The 23,557-nt window shown below is 40.5% G+C and overlaps 1 protein-coding gene across 2 annotated transcripts; it reads left to right on the top strand.

The window, feature by feature from the left end:
• The first annotated feature begins 408 nt into the window (after positions 1-408).
• LOC308325203 (epidermal retinol dehydrogenase 2-like) lies at positions 409-22,153 on the top strand. Of its 2 annotated transcripts, none has more exons than XM_080777644.1 (7): positions 409-712; positions 3,333-3,658; positions 6,215-6,346; positions 8,398-8,497; positions 9,666-9,810; positions 11,208-11,333; positions 18,208-22,153. In XM_080777644.1, the coding sequence occupies exons 2-7, from the start codon at positions 3,338-3,340 to the stop codon at positions 18,302-18,304; spliced, it is 921 nt and encodes a 306-aa protein (XP_080633770.1). In that variant the 5' UTR covers positions 409-712; positions 3,333-3,337; the 3' UTR covers positions 18,305-22,153. The 2 variants fall into 2 exon arrangements, with proteins under 2 accessions (XP_080633770.1, XP_080633769.1); XM_080777643.1 differs by lacking the exon at positions 18,208-22,153 and adding an exon at positions 13,531-14,069.
• Positions 22,154-23,557: the final 1,404 nt, after the last annotated feature.

The following is a 23,557-nucleotide window of genomic DNA, read 5'->3' as shown; positions in this document are numbered from 1 at the left end:
TGATCTTGGCACAAGTTGCCGGCAGTGATTGATCATCGGTCCCACTGCACTGGAAGCAACAAATGTTTACACCCACTTTGGGATATTTTGCTGGAAACTAGTTTTCTAAACTTGCTATCACTATCGACTATCGTTTGAATAAAATTTAGTTTAGGCTTCCGTATGTAAAATTGGCTATTTTGTGTAAAATGTGCACCACAGAGGCACACACAGACACATAAACGATACATTACATATACATACAAGCCACACTCCACATGCTCAACAGCCTGCCCTCAACTGTTTATCTTTCTTCATTGAATGCCGGTGCGGTGTTTACAAACCCAGCTTGAAACAATCTCCGCCAACAACCAACTAGCCAATCACGGCGCAGCCGTCCTCCCGGTCAATGGGACAGTCTACTAGAAAACAGGGGCGCTGACACGGCTGTACCGTTACGAGTACGACGGCCCTGAGTAACTGCAGGTACACACGCACGCTGAAGTGTAAAAAATAACTTTTTTTGTGTCTTTATTTTTAGAAGCTTAGTACAGTGATCCGCCCTTATGGTCGCTGGTGTGTAACGTTAACATTGTATATCTGCAGTAGCCACTAGCCAGTGCAAAGGTCTCCCAGACTCTCCCTTTAAAGAGCCGAGCGAGGCGTTGTTCTACTATTGAGGAAGAAGATACCTCGTAAATCACATTTCCTCTGAAGCCGATCCGATACACGGGTAAGTGAGGGCACTGACGCAAATAACTATTGTTTACTTATTTCAACCAAGTTTTGCATTCATAGCATTCACAATAGTTACTTTAATTTTACGGATGTATATATTTATAGGCCTACGTTTGGGAAATTGTTGGAAAAAGGCAAAAAGCTCAAGGATTAGCGGAATAGCGGTTATTAACTGATTTGAAACTATAAGCGTGATGCAAATCATAACAAATCTAGTACAAACATTAAGGTACGTTTGCCTTTCACCTTTGGTCAAGGCAAGGGCATTTATTCCTTGCTGTCACTGCACATTCTCTTCACAGCTGTGCCTATCAATCACTATCAGTCATTCTATCCAGATAATGCCACCCGATGACTCTGTAGAATATATGACAGGTCTAAACTCCCACTACCCATTCAAGACCTTTTACCATGATGACCAATTGATGCTCACACACAGCTTTGCACAAATTAACCTCTGGCCTAGGCTGTTGAACTGGACAGTTTTATGTAGACTTACAGATGGCAGTTTATGTAGCACTATATAGTGTCTATAATTAATATATTTATATATATATAGGCCTATGCATAGTTTCATTTTATAGATCTTCCACTGTTACGAGCTTACCTATGATTCATGATAACTACTTTTGTGTGATGTATTGCCATGCTTTTTGTTAATGCGTCTGCTAAATGTCTTAATTGTAACTGATTAATAAAAGGTGTTCTTGCACAGTAAAAAAGTAGTAGCCTGGGCATGTTGGTTGCTGTAGTAGTGTTTTAGTTGCCGTAGCCAGATTTATCTACCTATGAAATGGCCCCAGGCAGTGATATTAGTATGGGCCTGGCTAATAGTCTTTAGGGGCGTGTGTGAAGGGGAGGGGGAGAGCTGGCTTGTTCTTACACAATGGTAAACTTCCCCTTGTTTTCTGGTAGGTTAGCAACATAGCCCAAAGCTATACAGCCAGGTGATTTCTGATTTCACTAATTGGGACACATAAATAATAGATTTATACTGAGGTATCCCTATGAGTCCCTCAACTGGCTAACACCAAAAGCTCGAAGACACTCACTGGCTATTATTTATCTTTAAATGCATATACTTTAATTACCTGGAATATCTACGTCCCTTCAGCTCACCATACAACCTGAGGCACACAGACCATCGCTACCTTATAGTCCCCACCAACATCAGAAAAGTAGTTGGATCGGTGTGCTTTTAAATTTAAAGCTCCTGTCGACTGGAATAATCTCCCCAGTTCCCTCAGATCCATTAACTCCTTCAATGTTTTTAATTGTATCATTACTCGTCTCCAAACACCATGCTCCTGTTTCTAAATGCCTCTGATTGTTCTCTCATCATGCAGCAAATTTATTATTTACTATTTTCAAGTGCATGTTTTACTGTCACGGTGTATTGACAATGTTGTTATTGCATTCGCATGTCTGTCATGATGCTCGGCCTGTTCTTCCGGTGTATGTTCATCATCTTGTATACTAGTATCATTACTATATTGACTTATTGATACAATGTTGAGGGTGAATAGGTGGGATGGGAGCGGCTAGTTTTAGGAGAGCTTTGTTTGTTTTGTCCTCTATGAATGTACTTGTATGTTGCTGGACCCCCTCGAAAACGAGATGATGCATCTCAAGGGGATATCCTTTTCTCAATAAAGGTTCATAAGTAAATGGTGTGATGTAGTGTTGGATGGGAAGGAAAGTCTGCACTTCTAAAACAACAACGTGCATGAAAAGGTTGTTTCAAAACTACTTGTCTTGGGATTTAGCATGTATACCTAGCATGTGCCCTCGGGTGTTGAAAATAAGGGTTGCCCACCTCCCCCAGGCAGGTAAATACAACTTTTGGGAGTTTGCTTTCAGGTTGCCAGACCAGGCAAGTGCACGGTTTGAGCCGGGAGCCACCTGTAAACGCAACACACTATCTGTCTAAACGTGGCTAGAGCGCTCTTGTCAAATAAGGGCACTATAAGGTTCTGTTTTCACTGTTGCTACACTTTGCCCATAGCCAAATTCATAGCTTTGTATTTTGTACTAGGCATTTGGCATAATAAAATGGGTAATCTTTTAGCACATCCTGAGAAAGTAAAAAAAATGGGTGTCAAATTGAACAGCAATTCAAATTGCCGTTATAAATATTGCTTTTATAATGAACTATTTACTTTTCGGGCAAGTAGAAGATGACCTTTACTTGCCTGACGGGCAAGTGCCTCTGAGACCTTAAAAAAGTGTCAACCCCCCTGGTCCTTCATTATATGGCATTGTTCTCTCTTCACCTCTGAATAGACAAATTCACAGAGGCTTGCCTGGGTGCGGCCATTACTGAGGTGTAACATAAGTGCAGCAGCACTGATTAGCTACACCTGGCCTACAGGGCACCTGCTCCATGGATTACACCTCAGTAATGGCCGCGCCCAGGACACCCCTCTGTGAATTTTTCTAGTTTCTCACTAACCTGGTGTGCAGTTGGCCACAATTATTTTAAAATGGCAGATATACAAGCTCATAACGCGTTTAGATCGGTTATGTTTGCTTAGTACGAATCAGGCTTAAGTGACTAATGATGAAACTCATTGTAAATCAATTAAATAATTTGTCTCACTCTCTCTGCCCATCAGACACCATGAATTTCTTCTTGGAAACGCTCCAAGTGATGCTCCTTTCCATCTGGTACAACCTGGAGTCCTTGGTCTATATGTTTATCCCCTCCAAGAGGAAGAACATCGGTGGCGAGGTGGTGCTGATCACTGGGGCGGGTAGCGGGATTGGCCGCCTCATGGCGCTGGAGTTTTCACGCCTGGGCTGCGTGGTGGTGCTGTGGGACATCAACCAGCAGGGCATGAAGGAGACTGCTAGGCTGGCTCAGGAGGAAGGAGCAGTCAAGGTCCATTATTATTTGTGTGACTGCAGTGATAAATCAGAAGTCTACAAGTTGGCTGATCAGGTGAGTGCTGGGTTGGGCTTTGTTGCTAAGGTTGATGGCTAGACTGGCTGCTGTCACAAAGGACTGTCCAAGTCTTTGTGTTGTAGCTGGTTGAGTGGCTCTCTATATGGGTGTGTTCAATGTATGTATCAAATAAATAATTTTAATGGGTCGCACACACCAAGACTGCATTTCAATAATTCTTGCATTTTGAACGGGAGACAAACGTTTCGGCTATCCAGCCGTCATCAGTGAGGAAGGCTGGTTAGCCGAAACGTTTGTCTCCTGTTCAAAATGCAAGAATAAATAATTGAAATGCAGTCTTGGTGTGTGCGACCCACTGTTATTATTTGATATGAATTGAATGTGTAAAGTGCCTAAAGTCAGAGCGCGGTGGTCACATGAAGGTTACAATCAATGAGGGCGTCGCAGTCCCACCCCTTTCAGAACGACTAGGGCACCAGGAAATAATTCCCAATTCATTTTCCCATAGACATTTCAAAAAACATCGAACAAAGCCAACAGCCGAGTTGACAAATCAAATTATTTTGGGTGGAACAGATAATTGGAAAGATGAAAAAAGGGCAGGGTACAACACTTTTTTTTCCTTTCGAATTTGTTCGGCCCAAAAATATGTTTATTTTCATGATTTGTCAACTCTGCTGTTGGCTTTGTTCGAGGCTTTTAAGGGTGGGTGCTCGGGGACCAGCATGTATGGAGGAGTCCCAGGGGCGGGCGGTTCTTCGGGGAAATGTCTGGGGAAAATTAATTGAGAATTATTTCCTGGTGCCCTCGTTGTTTTGAAATGGGGAAGAACTGCGCTCCGCCCCCTCGAGAGACCCGGAAAAGAAATCCACGTTCATTTTCCTCAGACTTTTCAGAAAGTATTTATTTAAAGAAGTTTACGCCGCGGACAAGGAATTAGATGTCTTTGGGGAAAAATGCATTGGGATTCATTTCCCTGGCCTGGCGTCGTCCTGAAAGGAGGCGACGCCTGGCGACGCTCTATTGCCTTCAGTTGTTAAACCTGCCAAAAAAAACATTATGAAAAGGGTCCGCAGCACTCCGCAATACTCAACGTTCTTGAATATTCAAAAAAGACTGAGTCTGAGGTTAAGATCTCCCTTTACCAAGTCTATTATTTTCCTACAGTACATCGGGACTGACTGTTTTTAATTCCAGTACTGTCAACAAAACAAAGGCTGTCAGATCTCAGGATACCTCACCTCAAACATTGTTCTGGTCACCAGTAAATCACCTGGTGTCTGATATCCACAGCCAGTTCCATTGAATCAGAAATTAGTATTTTCTGTGGCCATGGTACAACGGGGAATAACACAAATAGACTCGTCCTGTTTGAAACTTGAGCTAATGTGCCCTAGATGAGTTTGTCAGCTGTTTTACTGTTATTGAGTAAACATAGGCCCTGAGGTGGTCAGGGGAGGGTAACTTTCCATGCCCTCCAAAGCAATCAAAGTCTCGTTTGATGCTTCAAAAGTGTCTGAGGCCTTTTATAGACGGCGGCCATCTCCAGATGGCAAAGTCCCGCTGCGTTCAATTTTTTTATTGACCCTTTACACGAGACTGCACACTTTATGAAAATGCAATAATGTTGCTAGGTGGTTGATAACGGGCTGCCAAATAGACCAGTCACCCACGTATAAGAAGATGAACCAGGTACCTTCACACAACCCTATCGGGGTTTTGAATGACTCTTCCAGACCACGACGGGGTTGTGGCTGTCGCTCGCTTCCATTTGATCATGTTGGCTCATGTTGGACTGTTACTGTATGTTTAGACTTGTGAGATTTCCAACTAGGGAGTGTTTGTGTGTGTGTGGTTACCTATTGGGAGGATCAACATTTGCTTGAACAGCATCACTGTACAGAATGCAGTATGTGTTCAGAACATAGACTGTAAAAAATATGGACAAAGCGTTCCGCGGGTCTAACATGAACGTAAAATGAAGCCTGTCAGTCCTTGCAATGGAAGTCGCCATCTTTCTAGATCTGTTTGGGCCCAGCTGGCCCATTGGCTGGCCCAGACAACGAGGCGGGACTTCCCCCCCCCCCCCCCCCCTTCTTCTTCATTGGTTTTTATTTTGTCTCGAGTGGGTGGGGGATCCCGTTCATAGACTGTAACGTAGCCACGCCCCTCAGAACATGCATGACTTTATGGTATTTTTTTTTATAAATGGGACCATAATTTTCCAAAAAGAATATTATGACATTAGAAATGAGACTTTAAACTAGTGACTGGAAAAAAGTATTCATGACCATGTTTATTAAGGTAATACAGTCTAGGTGAAGTTGGGCCCAAATACATGGACTGCTATGGGTTTTTTTGAGCCCAATGACAGCGCCACAACAGGCCATTATATGAACTTTCATTTCCTTAGTGGCTTCACAAAATATCTGTCTGACTGCCCCCCTGGTTCAGAATCACTTAAGATTACTTTAGCATGTGTTTTTCTATGGACCCTGAGTCTGCAATAAAGGCATTAATTCACTGTACATTATTTGTATGTCCTTTTGTAAATGTCTCCTTACTGATATTTGTTTTATGTAACTCTTGCAGGTGAAACGTGAGGTAGGAGATGTCACCATCCTGGTGAATAATGCTGGCATTGTGACGGGGAAGAAGTTCATGGATTCTCCAGACACGCTGATTGAGAAAACGATGGAAGTCAACACAATGGCTCACTTCTGGGTCAGTAGACCATGCTGGATGATGTGTAGTTATTAGACGCCCCTTCTGGCTCTGGAGTGTATGTGCTCAAAGGAGGGCAACATTTTCCCGAGATTCCTTGCGAAGCACCGCGAAAGCATGAGCATGCGTCACAGTCCATGTTCAGGTCTGATAAGTCCCGGAAAAGGTGGCAGGCTGGCAGCGTGACGTAGCGTGCCTTTCACACTTCCGGCATACTTCCGCCCCCCAGTGCCAGTGTAAATGTAATTTATGGCTCCTAACGAACGGCAGCGGCCAATGAGGCATCTATTCTTTAAAAAATATATATATTTAAGGTTATGATAATGCCACATAATAGTCTTGTTTAAGACTTATTATATTGATTACCTATGTACTTTTATGCATGACATTTATTTTGTCCACAGACGATACAAGACTTATTGTGTATGAAAGAGATTCATACAAAAGTCCAAGGCTGAATTAAAACGGGTTCATAAAAGGCCCGCTGCATTATGCAACATCGAATTGATGGTTACGGCCTATATGACTGTTTCATAAAGACAAAGCTACTGACCAATATGTGCACGTGTCTGAAATCGCATTCCATGTGGCATTTCTACTTCATTTCTTTTGTATGTTTTGCCTGATACTAACATCCTACTTAAGGCTTTTTCACACAAAGTCCCTATGGATACACAAGATGAAAAGTACATGTGAGATTTTGTCAGTCAAATCTTTCACACCAACTTGGATATAATTTTAATTACTAAAAAGATTTGCTGCAGGAATAAAATGATGCTCCCAGAAGAGAGGAGAGAACTTGATACGGTCATAGCATTTTTAATTGGACTATATACTGTACTGTGTATGCATCTTCTCAGCAACGTTATCTTTTAATTCAGCATTTATACATTTTTATATTGCATAAATGATATTAATCTTTAGATCTTTTCTACATACGAACTGGCGGAGAAATTTAACTGGCTCCATTAAAAAAAGATTACTCTCCATTGCAGGTATTTTGCAAACGAAAACTCTGCCTTTATGAAAAGGCCTTAAATCTCGAGGAGATAACCTTTGCATCATGGGTAGCTACTAGCTGACCCTTCATACTGTGAGCGGTTTCGGATGTTATCTCCATATTTAATGTCCGTCATCAGCCATTATCAACACCATTCAATGCAGCCAGTATGAACATTTCCACATACTGACGTTGTCAGCATTGTCCGATTATTACTGGCGTAACGGCTAACGTCGGTCTTAACCGCCCGTGTAATTCCCATAACCTCATATCATTCTTAACAGGCCATATAAGTCTAAGTCAGTTTCACACTGTTTTCGCTCTGACTGCAGTAATTTCACTTCTGCATTTCATAATCGCCTACTCGCAGTATGTGAAAATGTCCATACTGGCTACAACGACTGGTCTTGATAAGAACATACTGGTGATTAGTCTAAACTAAGTATGCACCCCGGTGATTATAGGTTTAACATTCGAAGCGGGTGATACTGTACAGTCACAACCCGGCTGGCTTCCACCAGCCGGGTGCAGTACTTAGTTTAGACAGTTTTTGGTTTAGACTAGTCATTGGTTAGACCAGTCATTAGTCCTACAACTACAACCTATCTCAAACCCTAAACCTAACCTCCCACGGGGCAGCACACCTTAACCCATGTCTAACCAATGACTAGTCTAAACTAAGTATGCACCCCCCCACCAGCCAACAGTTTGTATTTTATCCACGTCATTTAAATCATATTTGATTTAACTATCTTTTCAGAACCATAATAGTTTTGCAAAGAGTCTAGCCAGTCAGACATCCCTGTGAATGTAAGAATGTGCAAAGCCATCAGACCATCTTGTTTAAAGTAATGCATGAGTTAATTAATCCATTTCTCAACTGAACCCTAGATTATACGTTTCATTCATGTCTGCATATGTAACGGTTTTGTGTTGATTCTTCAAAAGAACAATAGAAGCAATACAATCAAGCATCTCTCATGCAATGCAACTGCTAGGTTTAGGCATTTTGATATCTTTTGTGACATTTTCTCTCTCTCTCTCTCCTCAGACTTACAAGGCCTTCCTGCCAGCCATGATTGCCAACAACCATGGCCACTTGGTCAGCATCGCTAGCTCCGCAGGACTCATAGGTCTCCCTGGATTGGCAGGTGTGTAGTTTGTCATGACATCCTTCAGTAATATAATGTGTTGCATGTAATACTTTTGCTGTATTTCACCGCATCTTGGTACTTTTGCCATAATTGTGTGCGAGTGTTCTAAAACATATCATGGCTGCCTATCCTCCACTAAACAATCTGTGTTCTAGTGTACTTTGCTCGTAATCCCAGAGTATGACATAGCATTATAGGAAGAGGAAAGGATTCCTCAACTCAGGCTGGGTCCATTGTGTGGTCTTTGATCACTGAACAAAGTACCGTACATTTTTCTTCTAGTGAAGCCTTTGTCTCCCAACAGTCCCCAACTACCATGAGATTATAGGATAGATTTAAGCATCAGAAAAGTATGAGGCGATCTGGCTAACTTCATTAACGTTACATCAGCTAGAGCTAATCTCTGCTCGTGCCAGATTGTTCTGGCCTTGAGTAGAGATTAATATTTAATGGAGCTTCACTCTGCAGAACCCTGTTTGACTTTTCACCCAAATCAGGAGACAGATAGTGGGGGAGGTTGATTCAGTATCTCTGAGCCACCCTTTTACCCTGCCCTGTCAGACTGAAAGCCAAAGGTATGCCTGAGCCATTGACTTAAAGCCAACCTCTTGAATGCGCTGCCCAATCCAGGAAATAATATAGTTTAAAATCATATGGGAGTACAGCACTGGGCAGATGTACTTCTGTCTGTTCTATAATTCAAACGGGAGTAGGTTGAAATATTTGACTAAAGTGACTTAAAGTAGTTCACCCTAACTATTTCATATTTTCTATCAATTTCACATCTCATGAAGTCTTTAATTCATGGAGATTCTTTGCCTGCATTCCTAAGTCAATAATTTGATGACCGGGTCGTCTGTCAAAGGTTACTCAGTAGGTCGGAGACTCCACCGGTCATCAAATTATTGACTTAGGAATGCGACAAAAGTAATCAACAAGAGTCCTCAGAGATGCCTTGGTTCCAGCTTCCCTGACTATTACACCACTTTTCATGTGTGGATGTCTGTTTACATGTAATGAAAATGAAAAAAAGGATGATGGGATGATTTTAAATTGTCTAGATTAAGAAAAAGATAAAAATGATCAAAGCATGAATCTTGGTTTGAATACACCCTTTATAACTCTTATTTGTTGTCCTGTGACATTAAACCCCACCCTCTTTCAGACTACTGTGCCAGTAAGTTTGCAGCGGTGGGCTTTGCTGAGTCCATCAGCCTGGAGCTCCTGGGACTGGGGAAAGATGGTGTGAAAACCACCATTGTCTGCCCCTATTTCATCAACACTGGCATGTTCGATGGCGCTAGAACCAAGTAGGTCACCACACTGGATTTCACAAAGGTCTCACAAGAAGGTCATTAGACGCAACACAGAATGTGCACAACACTTGAACCTCATCGTAAGGGGGAATTATTGCTTAAATGCTTTTAATATGATTTTGATCAGCAGAGTTTCTTGGCTACATCTACTTCAGAATGTTTGCTCAGAGTACTGTTTCCTCAGTTTATCTGCTCTTCGCTCTCTCTGTCTCCTCTCTTCCCTCTCCCGCTTTCACTCCTTTCTCTTTCCCCCTAGCTCTTCATTTCTTATTGAGTCATCACTGCTTTGAAGGGCTGTTTAGTAGTACATTATCTCTGTGATAATGGCTTCCTATAGATTTTCTTGGTTGCCTTATGTGGGTTTCCGTGTAGGGGTGGGGTGTGTAGAAAGTCCATTAGGCCATGTTAGTGGTTTGGTTTTATGGCCCAGCCATGACAGCCAATGACTGAAGCTTAAAGGAACAGCATAGGGAATCAGGATGGACAACATGAAATTTGTAGCCGATATCTGACATAATGATTGCTGTTATGGCCGATATCTGACATAATGATTACTGTTATGGCCTATAACTGATATAAACTGATGGCAATATGATCACATTCTGTATTAAAAAATATATAATTTGTCCATTCTGAAAAGGGCATATAAACACTGAATTTGAAAAAGCTTTACTCCAAAACTAGGGATGCACCGTTATTGAAATGTTGGCCCATATCCCAACATAAACGGCTGGACTGTATTTCTTTAAAAATGTTCCAACTTGTTGACCCTTTTGAAAGCTTCCCCAGAAGCACACACAATCTGCTGATGGTTTGCGAAGCAAAATATGACCCATAACAATGGTGGCTTTATTTGAATTACAGCCATCAAACGACATACAATATTTGTGACACACCCATACAGAACATGGCAAAAGAAAATAATATGCTTATAAATGTCAGATGACCAATATATGCAAAATGGTGTGGTAGTATATAAAAACCGCACCTGTGTGAAGTGAGGGGTGCTCTTATCATTTTAAGATTAGGTGATGTAATGATTATGTAAAACAAACATTAAATTGTCTTGTCAATGGCGTTTTTAAAACACACATTGAACTAAAAGCAAACATTAAACCTGTATATAGGAGGGGCTAGCGATTATTTTATAATTAATCAAATTTTGAGGGACGTGTGTGTAATCTTGTCCCCACACGTCTCAAATTTGCCATTGACAATGAAGGGAGAAATTGGGTCAAATGTCTGCCAAATATCATCCCAACAGCTACTGTATGTGTTGCGGCTTGGTCGTCTCTAGTGGAGCCTATTCGTATTTTGGGTATCTCGTATTTGTTAGTTTCTGTTTAATTGAGGTGGTTTGGTCTTAATGACTTTTTTTCCCCCTCCATTAGATGGCCAACAGTGATGCCAATCCTTGACCCGGACTACGTAGCTAAGAAGATAATCAAGGCTGTCCTAACGGACCAAACCTATCTACTGCTGCCGAGGAGCATGTACCTCATGGCTGCACTCAAGAAGTTAGTATATCTGTCTCTCCATCTCTGAGCCTGTATGTGACACACCCTTTCTCCCCTCTTCACACACTCTTGCTCTTGATCACCCTGTCCTTAGGGTTGGGAGCTTTAGGATTTTTACAATGCTTGGTTCCTTAAAGATTTCCTCTTAATGGTCCGATTCCTTAACGGTTACCTTAACCCTTAGACTACCAACCCCAATAGCGGCTTTTAAGTGACATATGGTCATATTTTTAATTCATAATCTTAATGCCAATAGAAACATCTGTGATATACACACTATAGCTCATTCTGACGCAGCAATCCTATAGTATTAGACACTCAGTCCTGAAGGTGGTGGTAACGTCACCATTATGCCATGTCGCATCAGATGTCCGGGATGCTAAGCTATCATCGTATTTTTCATAACCAAGTCAAATTAAGCTCTAATCAAGCCCAAAATATCGCATTTTACGCAGCGATGCACATAAAGACCGCGCACGTGCATGAGGATTTCGACCGGTTTAGGAAGATTACATCGGCCGTTAGCCAAACTTGGGAATAATTTGTAGTTAATCTAAAAGGATTCTATGGGTCAATTTGATTCCATTTGTACGCATGAGTTATAAAGCTTTATTTATATAGTACCTTTCAAGAACAAGGTTTATGGTTTTCTTTAAACGTTTGAGAACCACCGGCATTGTAATTGTATAGCAGACGTGAAGTCCACATGCCGGCTCTTGACGGTGTGATAAAACCGGTTCTAGAAATCGTTCCAAATGTGATTGAACCGTTTCCGGTTACTCAGGATCCCACCCAAGTACTTGTAGAACCATCTCCTCTGACATGTGTTACAGTCAGATTCAATCCTAGTACTTGTAGAAACCCTCTCCTCTGACATGTGTAGAAACCCTCTCCTCTGACATGTGTTACAGTCAGATTCAACCCTAGTACTTGTAGAAACCCTCTCCTCTGACATGTGTTACACGGTCAGATTCAACCCTAGTACTTGTAGAAACCCCCTCCTCTGACATGTGTAGAAACCCCCTCCTCTGACATGTGTTACAGTCAGATTCAACCCTAGTACTTGTAGAAACCCTCTCCTCTGACATGTGTTACACAGTCAGATTCAACCCTAGTACTTGTAGAAACCCCCTCCTCTGACATGTGTTACACAGTCAGATTCAATCCTAGTACTTGTAGAAACCCCCTCCTCTGACATGTGTAGAAACCCCCTCCTCTGACATGCGTTACAGTCAGATTCAACCCTAGTACTTTTAGAAACCCCCTCCTCTGTGTTGTTTTACGCAGTCAGATTCCCGCAGGCGCTTTGACTAAACGCCACATGTTGCCCTACAGGTTATGACCTACTCAGAGTCACAGGTCAGCTCGGACATAATTAAACCCTCACAACTCCCCCCCCCCCCCCCCCCCCCTCTCTGCATGTGGTGGTGTTGGTGTAAAACATGACTTATGTTCTATTCATTATACTCTTAAGTCTATTACTCACTCCTGGAGTGCCCTTCCCCTCTTTCTGTTATCCTCATCTCTTCATTTCTCCAACTAAGGGGAAACCTCACCAATTTTCAACCTAATCCCATTTTTAGGATGAGGCAAATGTATGCTGTCTTCAGTGTATTTCTCTGCAAAATGTTGCTGCAGTGAAATTGTGAATGATATCAACTTGTTCCCATGTTACTGACATGGGAACAATGGGATTTAAGTTCGGCAAAGTTGAAATACATCGTCCGTTGAATTGCAACTTGAAAAGAGTGCGCCTTGGTGCGCAGATCTCCGTTTGGCCTGGTTGCTGACCAAGGGCTGTCAGTCAAGGGTTGACATCAATAAGTATGCATGTAGAGCAGAACCGTATGGCAGCAGTGAACACCCATCAGCATGGAGTTCATTGTGAGCTTAATGTCCTTTAACCACTTTGAACCTTACATCCCTATTTTGGGCATGACATTATAGGAATGTGTATATATATATATATATATATATATGTGCTAAGTTGTTAAAGAGACTTATATCAGTGTGAGAGAGATATACCAGAATGTGGTTATTAATCTGCAGTAAATTTTAAACTGGGGCTGCCTTTTGTTCCAACTTAAATAGTGTCTCAAATAAAAGGATTTGATTTATCGATCATCTCATTCAAACAAAATGTATACACATTTTGGGTTGATTGTGATCTCAGTTCTTCTCTTTTTACTTTTTGTAGCTCTGTGTACTGGAAGGTGTCCAACCTGTATGGCTTTTACCTGGGCCTCTACGACAATGTATATGACCGTGACAATGCTTTTCCCAGGCCACACCGCAAACTGCACTAACGCACAACACACACGCCTCTCAAATGTTCACGGACACATACGCAAACGTACACTGGTTTGTATACTGGTGTGTGTATACTGTTGGCACACGCATGTCCTAAACTTCACTGGTGCTAGCTTGCACACAGGCTGTTTTTAGCTGTCCTCTTCAGCTCATAATGGCCCTGTAGAATTTCACCTGTGGAGTGCACAGTTTGGGTGGTGGTGGTTGTGGTGTTGGCATGACTCACTATACCGGCCTACGGCTGGTTTTATAAAAGCACTTTATCATGAAAAGTCACTTTCTTGTTTGGAGTCCACCATGAAACCCAGATGGTGTATTGTTTTGCATTTGATGGGAATAACATAAGTTAATTCTCTGCCATGGTGCTTTCCTGTTACTACTTCCTGTTACTATCTAACACAGTTTACATGCGCATTCTGTCATTATGTTCAGTGGTCTATCAAATGTCGAGTTTTGAAAGTGTTTAATAAAGATTTTTATATTTTATGGGTCCACATGGCATTTGTTTCAATTATACACTATATGGTGTCTCTTGCTGAAAATGGCTGATCATCAAGCTGGCATGACACATGTAAGCTCACAACAAATGTAAGCTTGTAGAGCTCTAACGCATGCTACAGTCTTATAATGAAGTCATTATGCTCATAATGCATGAGCCATGCAAACCTTGCTGAGGGAGAATAGCGTGTGCACTAAGCCATTTATGGAGAACTCATTTTATCCATAATAGTAAACCACAGTTGAATGAGGGCCAATTAAATTCCCCAGCTGCCCTGCAGCACTGATACTGAGTTTTATTTCAACATTGGTCATTGAAATCGTCATTTATCATGGCTAACGAGATAAGTGTGCTGTGTGATTATGTAGTGTCTTGCACTTGAAACCAGTGCTTCTGATTATATATTATGGGACCTAGACTCCTTTTCAACTTGACGCGGCAAAGAGCCTTAATACCACTGCACTGAGTGGAAGGAGAGCTAAGTGCATGTTGACACTGGAGGCATGATCTATCATTTGACCTCACTTGTATGATATAAAATTATCTCGTGCAAGACATTAAATGCAACTTCTCTACAGGCTTATTATTCAAGCTGACTTACTTCACCCTTTTGATAAGAGCATTATGAAGATGTCTTTTTCTTTTTAGCCAAGGACAGTCAGACTCATTATTCCATATTGGAAAGCTTCTTATGTGAAGAACCACCTTAACAAATGCATATTGTGTCTTGAATGTCGCCTGTTTTGGGGCTTCATACAAGCCTTTGTGATGTGAGGTTTTAATAATATGGCATATTGTTCCGCCTTCAGCTCTGTTCACCACTAGAGTACAGTCATTGTTTGGGGTGGAGAGAGGTTTGTCATCCAAGGCTGATAAGCTGTGAGTGATGTAAGGGGCAATGAATATTAACTAATTTATTCCAGATTTGTGGTTCAAACAGTATTTCCATCTGTATTCACCCATTATTAAATGCACTTCCATTCATTTGCACTAATTTACTACATTCCCATTGTTGATGCATTTCTTCTTGTTAAAATTAATTATTTAAACCTTCTGCCTTTTAGTGCAAATCATTTACATCTCCATTGTTGGAAGCAATTCAAACTAATGTTTTTAGTGAAAAACGTTGGTTTAATTTTTTTTATTTAAAGACCACAACTGGCAGTATGTGGTTAAAAGGTTTAGAATTGACCTGCCAAGCAGGTCAATTCCTCAGCTCAGTCGAGGCTTTCTGGTTCCACATTTTCCTAGAGATTTACAAAAATATTTAACCTTAGAATCAAGCCATCCAGGATCCTGCTGAATCATGCGACGAGGTGTCGTGCAAGCATCTGCCTGGGTGACGGCAGACTGTTGGGCGAGCGCTAGCTCTTTGGCATGGGGCGGGTCAGATCAACATATGGAATGAATTCTGTGTTTTGAGTGTACACTACACGGTTTGATGAGGTCAGATCAACATAAGGATTATTAAGGAATGTCTGAACAGGTCAGCTCCATATCTAAGGGTGGCAGCGGGGGCAGTGTCTTGAGTGTACAGGGTTTGATGAGGTCTGGCCATATATGGAGCGTGTCATGAGTGTACCGGGTTTGAAGAGGGCCCAGGTAAGCCCCGGCCTTAAGTTTCGGGCCTGTTGAACTGTAGTTTTCACCGGCTGCCGGGCACGGCTGCACTAATAATTCAGTCAAAAGGGAGACATCGAAGAGGAAGGACAGGTGGGGTAGGATCAATAAGGAATGTCAGAACAGGTCAGCTCCATATATGGAGATGGAGGTGTGATGTCACAAGGCGTGACCATATATGGAGGCCTAATGTCCTGAGGCATGACCATATGGAGGTGTGATGTGACACGGAAATTCAGGTTTTCATAGTAAATGCGACCTACTGTCGCAATAACCATACCACATGCAGTAAAACCTTTCACAATAACCATACCACATGCAGTAAAACCTTTCATAATAAAATAACCATACCACAAGCAGTAAAACCTTTCACAATAACCATACCACAAGCAGTAAAACCTTTCACAATAAAATAACCATACCACAAGCAGTAAAACCTTTCATAATAAAATAACCATACCACAAGCAGTAAAACCTTTCACAATAACCATACCACAAGCAGTAAAACCTTTCACAATAACCAAACCACATTCAGGTGCAGCATCCATTACTTTTTGAGTGGTAGGTTTGACAAACCCTATAATGACTTCCATGGACATGCCAGAGGCACGAGTTGCTACACTCCTAAACCTCTGATGTATTGTCCTTTTATTAAGCCTCTTTTTTTACTGTCTAGTCATCTTTAGTACTGTAGCAGATACAAATTTATGCATTATTTAACAGCTTTTGACCTTGTCAACAATGGATGAAATTGGCTCACCCATGCAATAAAACCTCACTATGAGGTATTTGAGTGTTGCTGTGGTCAATGTCTGGACTCTGGACTGTATATTACTGTAGTGTAGAGACTAGGGGTGAGATAAGAAATTGATACGCGATATATCGTCATACTTTTGTGTATCGTAATTTTATTACAACACGCAGGTGCTCTATTCGTTCAGAGTCCTTGTCCTTCATTTGTGAAATTACGCCCCAACCCTCTTCTGATTGGTCGATATGTTATAGTTTCTATCATTTGCCATAACCTTTGAACATTTTGTCGTACAGAGTCATGAGTCGCCTCACTGGACTCAGTTGAAAATCCTTGTCCTTCAGTAGAGTTACTCGCAGTTCTGATTATTCGATATTTGCCCGTAACGTGCACTGACGCTCGAGGGCCTGGTCATCTCTGCTTGCAGATCTAATATGGTATTATTGCAACTGTAGGTCGCATCTACTATGAAAACCTGCATGTCCGTCCGTCTGTTAGTCACCCCATGCCTCCATATATGGTCACGCCTCGTGACATCACACCTCCATATATTACTGGTTATTATATTACATATTCCCCCAGTGCTCGCGGCACAAGATCTACTGATCATCCTCCCAGTCAGGTACAACTTTAAACATGCTGTACTATTGAAGAGGATAACCACACAGCTGAACAGGCATTCTAGTACACCGAACCCTATTCAACACAACTCGCTCCGTTCTGTGCCTGTTCACCAGAACTTTGCTTTGCACTCCATATCAGTAGTTAACGTATAAATATGATTTGGATTGTGATAAATAAGATAATACTGTTAAATGGAACATGATGCTGTTATTGTCCCACCAAGCACAGACACAGGCTTTTAAAAGGGAGCCATTGTTTGAATAGATTGTCATTAAATCAATCATTTTAATGTGTCACCTGGGTAAAACTATTCCAAAATACAAGAGGTTACTCTTTTCTTTGACGCTAAAGCCAGTCTTCCATACTGGCATTGATTTTACTGAGCTCTGTGCTGTGATGTAACCCTATGACGGAGGCTTATTTACTCGATGATGATTAATGGTCTTTTACTAAATAGATCAACTTCTCTCAAATACTGTACATTTCTCTGTCTTTAAATGTCATTAAACGTGACGTCAACACCAAAACAGCATGCAATGGCCACACATCACAATATGAAAGTAGAAAGGATCTTAAGTTACTCATATTATTCCCCCCTAGGTCATGTTAGTTTATGCTGCATCGCGGTTACAATATTATAATATATATATATATAATATATAATATAACTATCGGCGCAATGTAGAACTTTTGCTTCCTGCTTTTAGGGAAACGCAAAAGTGAAAGTGCTTCAGAATAAAAGCTCCCTCATCTGGCTGCCACTATTCTGAAGTGTTAAATATATAGCTAAACATGCTCAAAGCTGCCATAAACTGACACCATAAGCTAACCAACAGAACTCTTAATATTATACTTGATTACTTTGTCTAACCTTAAGCCACTTTCTAAACATCACTCACATTCCACGTTTCTCTATTATACAGTATGAAGCACGTCAAGTTTGTAGTGGGAACACGGTTAACTATCTTTCTCATCTGTTTATTTGTTGGTTTTTTTACGGCCACTGTCCTGGGGCATAACATACAGCGAGACCCTGCTAACCTTTGTTTTCTGTGTTTCTTTCTTGACAGTATGCTAACCGAGAAACAGGGCATACTGCTCGGTGGGTACGTGGGAGCCTTCAACCTCATGGATGATTTCAAAGGACGTGACAAAAAAATACTGTAAAGGGGACAGCTGTAAAGGGGAGCAGTTAAGAACATCGCTGTCCCTTAATAGAAGCCAACTCTGCTTTAGTTCTACTATGTTGCAGTATAATTTCACAATGGTAAGAAAATCTGGCTGCCAGGTCAAACGTTACTCAAAACGTTATCCAATGCAAAGGTTACTCAAAGCATTTGCACAACATTTGTGAGATCTATGACAGATAACATGGTATATTATTATTCAATATGTTTTGTGTTGTTAAAACACAAGTAAAAGGCACATAGTAGGCTCAAAATGGCAAAAAAGACTGCCAAAAATGCATAGACATTTTGAATTTTAGTCTGTTTTCCCTTCAATATCTAGTTTTCTAGCTTACTCTCCAAATAATTTGTTTCCTTTGACATTTCAATGGCTTACACTTGAATGAGAGATTTATGTGCCTATTTTATTGTTTATCTACTACAGTTTCTCATTTGTATTTTATTACAATAATATTACGAATTGTAGAGTTTCATGTGTAATTCTAATTATCTGAAATTGCTTTTATTTCCAAACTAGCTGAGTATGGTTTGTGGCAGTGTGGATGGTACAGAATAGCCAGACTGATCCTCCCACTAGCCAAGTGCTCAAAATCTTTAGGTTTCATACTTGAATTGTATTTTTTAATGTACTAGTTTTTTTTTATCCAGCAGCTGGACTACTTAGGTTTTAGATGCATACAATTTAACTATCCTTCAAGTTCCATACTTTGATAAATCATCAAGTTTTTGACTATTGTGTTTTTAATCATAGGTTTATTTTAGTTTATGATAAATAACTCGCATAATTTGGTTGTCATAAATCATAATGTAAGTAATAATTTCACTCTACGATTGAGGGACAGATTTGTGGCGTCCCTGTGGTCATGACTGAATTTCCCAGGATCAAACTGTCTTAACTCGCTAGCTGTTAGCATAAACCCCAGTTCCCAGTGCCGGCATACGCATTCACTTTAAAAAGTCTGAGTTTGCCCTTTTGTCAGAAGCTTTCACATGGTGGCAGCGTCGCGGTACAAAGGCACAAATTAACTGCAGTCGGGCAGTTTTTGCGCGACTGCAGTTAATTGCAGTCGCGCAGTTAAACGCGAGTAAACCCCACGCAGCCGGGTTTAATGCGCAACGCTCGTTAGTACTTCCGCATTTTGGACACCAAATGTTGCTGTCCAAATCGAAATAATGTGGAAGTAGAGCGTTCTTCCAGGTCCTTCCGAGTTCCAACGCCACTGAGCAACTTCCATTGAAATGAATAGTGGGGCTGTCCACTCTCTAACTCTGGTTGTTCCCTACTGTGTCCTAGCCGTGCTTTCCGGTCTAGAGGGGTGGGCGCGCATGGCGCAAGTGCTGGAGAATATTTGTTCACCGATCGCACAGTTGCGCACAGTAACTAATTGTAGCGCCCCCCCCCAAAAAAAACAAGACTTTCTACAAAAGCCTACTAAATCAGTAGTTCTCAAATATGTTCAAAATTAGCAGATGTACAAGCTTGCAGCACTATGTGCTTTCCCGGTTTTAAGGGGTTAAGTATGTCTCATAATCAGGCCTTATTTTTTTACACAAATAGTGAAACAGGGTCTTGTACACACCAGTGCCTCTGTTTTTTTATTTAGGTAGTTAACATTCCAGTGTGTGCCTAGATCTAGGCAGGGGACACTAATTAGACTCTTTCTGTAATCATCACTCTTAATCAAGTTACATCTACAGCTAGGTTAAGAGTAGCATTAAGTAGCTAAGAAATTAATTAAAAATAAATTATAGATTATTACTGGACTGTTGTATCATAATAACACCAATTATTTTGTTGTTTGGTGACCATTGACATCATCTCAAAATAATTAGTGCCCTAGTGCATTCCAAGATTGTAGCCTATCTTAAAATGTCCACTAAAACATAAATAGTGATTGCTTTCAGAGTTTCAGCCTCTTAGTATAGCTGTTTGATGGTGATATATCATGGTGTGGATTTGAAGGTTTGAAGGAACAGTTTTGGAACTATATAGTGATGTTTACCGGGTGTACATTCGTACGTGTCCATTTATGAAGGTGGCGTGAAAGCAAAGGGGGATACACTCAATTTCAAAAATCATGTTTTTCTTTTGTTGTAGTATATTTAAGTCAAGATTTGTGACAGAGCAATATTTAAAATCCCAAACTAGTCAAATTATCAAACTCAACTACTTTCAAACATGTTCAATTACATCACAACAGATGCGCTCTGTACAGTGCAAACTTTTGTACCCAACTTTTTTTTTGTTTTGTACAGTTTTTAGAAAACTTGGAACGATGAAAAATGAGTGATATTCCCCTTTCCAGCTGTTTTAATCTGGCCAGAGTGTTATTGTTCATATTAGGATCTAATTCATGTTCTAAAACGTCTGTATTGTCAAATGATGTACTTGTATGTTGATTACCGGTAGTTATTTTTGTTTAGTTGGTCCAAGTAAGCCATTTCACACACAATACACTAGACTAGAACCACAAGCGTACACACACAGGGCCAATGCTCAGGAACATTGAAACCCAATGAAAGGGATTCTAAGAAAGTGTTTTTTATACTAAGCCATATGAAGCTGTCTGTGGCTACAGATGACTCATTCATAGTATTCAGTGAATTTCTAAACATTCCATCCAACAGACAATGCTACAAAGAGCCTGTATGCCACAGACGTTTCAATACAATTTCTAGTGAGGAAATCTTGGTTAACTGTGCCTAGTGCCAGTCTAATGGTTGTTTTCTGTCAGCATCTTTGCACAGAAGAGTACTTTAAAAAAAAAAATTACAACATTGGAGCATGCATTCTCCAATATTATACATACGTTTTAAGTTGACACGCACAAGAAATTATTTGGGGGAGAGAAAGTATGAGAGAGTGATTTGTCCTGTATTGAAGGCTAGGATAATTACTAAAAAGTCAAAAGACTAGAGTGAAGTATCTCAATGTCGTTTTTTTTATTTACAAATGCCACTATGCCAACGGCAATAGTACAACAGCACACAGCTTTGCGTTTTGCTGAAAGAAAACGGGTTGCACATTGACTGACCGTGCTTTTGATATATGAAAGAGATATTTTGCATTGTTGACTGAAACATACACAGAATGTTCAAAGGTAAGCAGGCAGAATAAATGCCGAGCACAGAGGTGGAACTGCTACAGTAGCACTCATTCTGCATAAGTGGATAAAAGATGTTCTTGGACAATGCGTCCTCCAGGTCCCCCTTTAACATTTACAGTGCCTGTCAGAATGAAGTACAGTACATTTAGTTTTATGCTGTCCACATCAAACATGTTAGTTTATTGTTGCTGGCCTTTGAACAACTTGTCGTTCTAAAATAAGTGAATTCGAGATTTTGAATGGTAATGAGAAGTTAGATTTTAAAATTTAAAGAAATCTAAATCGAGTCTTCACACAACAATATTGGCATTGTTAATACACTGAAGACTGAAGCTCTTTATATTAAGAAATGCCTTTAACAGTGGTGATGTAAAGATAACGTGAGTCAGACGAGATTGATGATGCAGCTAAAGCACATTTCATGAAATTGTAGAGTTGCAGGAACTTGGTAAGGAAGTGTATATATCTTATGTTAACTCACAATTCAAGATGTGTCATAAGTAATGCATACATAATATAGCACTTATGTTATAACCAGTATGCCAATAATGTGACTTCATATTAATATTTTATGCCGTGGCGTTGACAGATTTGCCAGGCCATGTTTGTGTTTGTGACCCTGAGTTTGCGTTTGATTTAACTTGTTGGTGTGCTTTGAATGTTGTCATTGTAGACACAGTCGGAAGTATTGTATTAATCTGGAATAAAAGACATATTGATGACTGTTCGTATATTCAGTTTTTGTGCTTGGCCTCCCGAACGGCCGAAGACAAACTAGATTATGACTAGATTAAAACTTGACGGAGTGAACTAAGTGTCTTAATGATAGTTTATAATTACGAATGAAAACGTGCCTTTATGTTTTTTTTATTAATTCACTTACAGAAAACAAACATATACATGAACACGCTCAATCACTCTTCCCCAATACAAACAAGTACAAGCTCCCATACATGTGGCATTTTTACCCTGTCCTAATGGCTTTGTCTCTTAATTTGCTTCTGTTGGCAGAAGGTTCATTTTGCTTCTTAAACATACATTAAAGCACCCTATGCTGCTCTGTTGATCCCTGTTCCTTTGCGTTCACTTCCTACTGAATAGAACCATACTAGATCATAGATTACAGCATAGGCCCTTAGATGGTCTACAGTAATTTGTTCATTAGCTAGTTAGTTAGTTAGCTAGCAGTAGTTATTAGGTTTTAAATCTGCAACAGAAGAATACACAAAATAGTAAATACTAATGTTACACACTTAAACCCAAACCACACCAAAGGGTCACTTTTGAGTTGCAATGAGTTGCATTGGTGTAGTCTACCATAAAAAAGTTTTGTCCCAACCCGACCCTCTGGTGTGGTTTGAGTTTTACACACAGAATACATGTTGTACAAATTCATAATTACATTTATAATCAATTATATTACCGATGGTCTGTCTGGTTTCTCTTCCATCTGCTGAATCTAAAGGACTTTCCCTCCATCTTGTATATCGGTATTTCAACCATGCATTGAGGACTACATATATGCCCATATGGCACTTATAAGCCAATAGCAGCTCACAGGACATGGGCTATATGCACTTTCCAAACCCCCCTCCTCCTCAAAGCAAGTCAGTTTGGATGTACAAACCTGCAGCTCCCCCACTTCCTTCCTGAGCTGCTTCTTATCTGATTGTAGCTAGGTGAACTGAAACTATTACAGAAATGATTATTAGGCTTCACTTACCCAACATTGGATAATAAGAATACATGTATTATTCCACCCCACAATTCACATTTCCTCTGATGAGGTGCCATAAAAGACCTCAGCAAGATGCAACACCAGACTGCCTGTGGAGTGTGAACAGACCAACACTGTATTAGAGGTCACTTTTCTCCCTGAGTGGGAGCCTTCACAATTGAATATACAACAATTCTACTAATTTGAGTACATTACTACATTGATTACATTACTACAGTCCAAATTGGACCGAACAATGACTTTTATGAAGATAATCATGACAAATTACTTAAATGAGTTTATAATTGTACAGAATGAGAATGTGTACATCTGACTTTCTCGCACATCAAGCGCCGACCCATTGACTTCAAACTTGGCACGTGTACCGCATGCAAATTTGCTCATGAAC

The sequence above is a fragment of the Protomyctophum bolini genome, assembly GCF_963924005.1.
Source record: "Protomyctophum bolini genome assembly, chromosome: 12".
Taxonomy (NCBI): domain Eukaryota; kingdom Metazoa; phylum Chordata; class Actinopteri; order Myctophiformes; family Myctophidae; genus Protomyctophum; species Protomyctophum bolini.
Note: the sequence above shows the minus strand (reverse complement) of the source record. Positions and strands in the feature narration are given on the sequence as shown.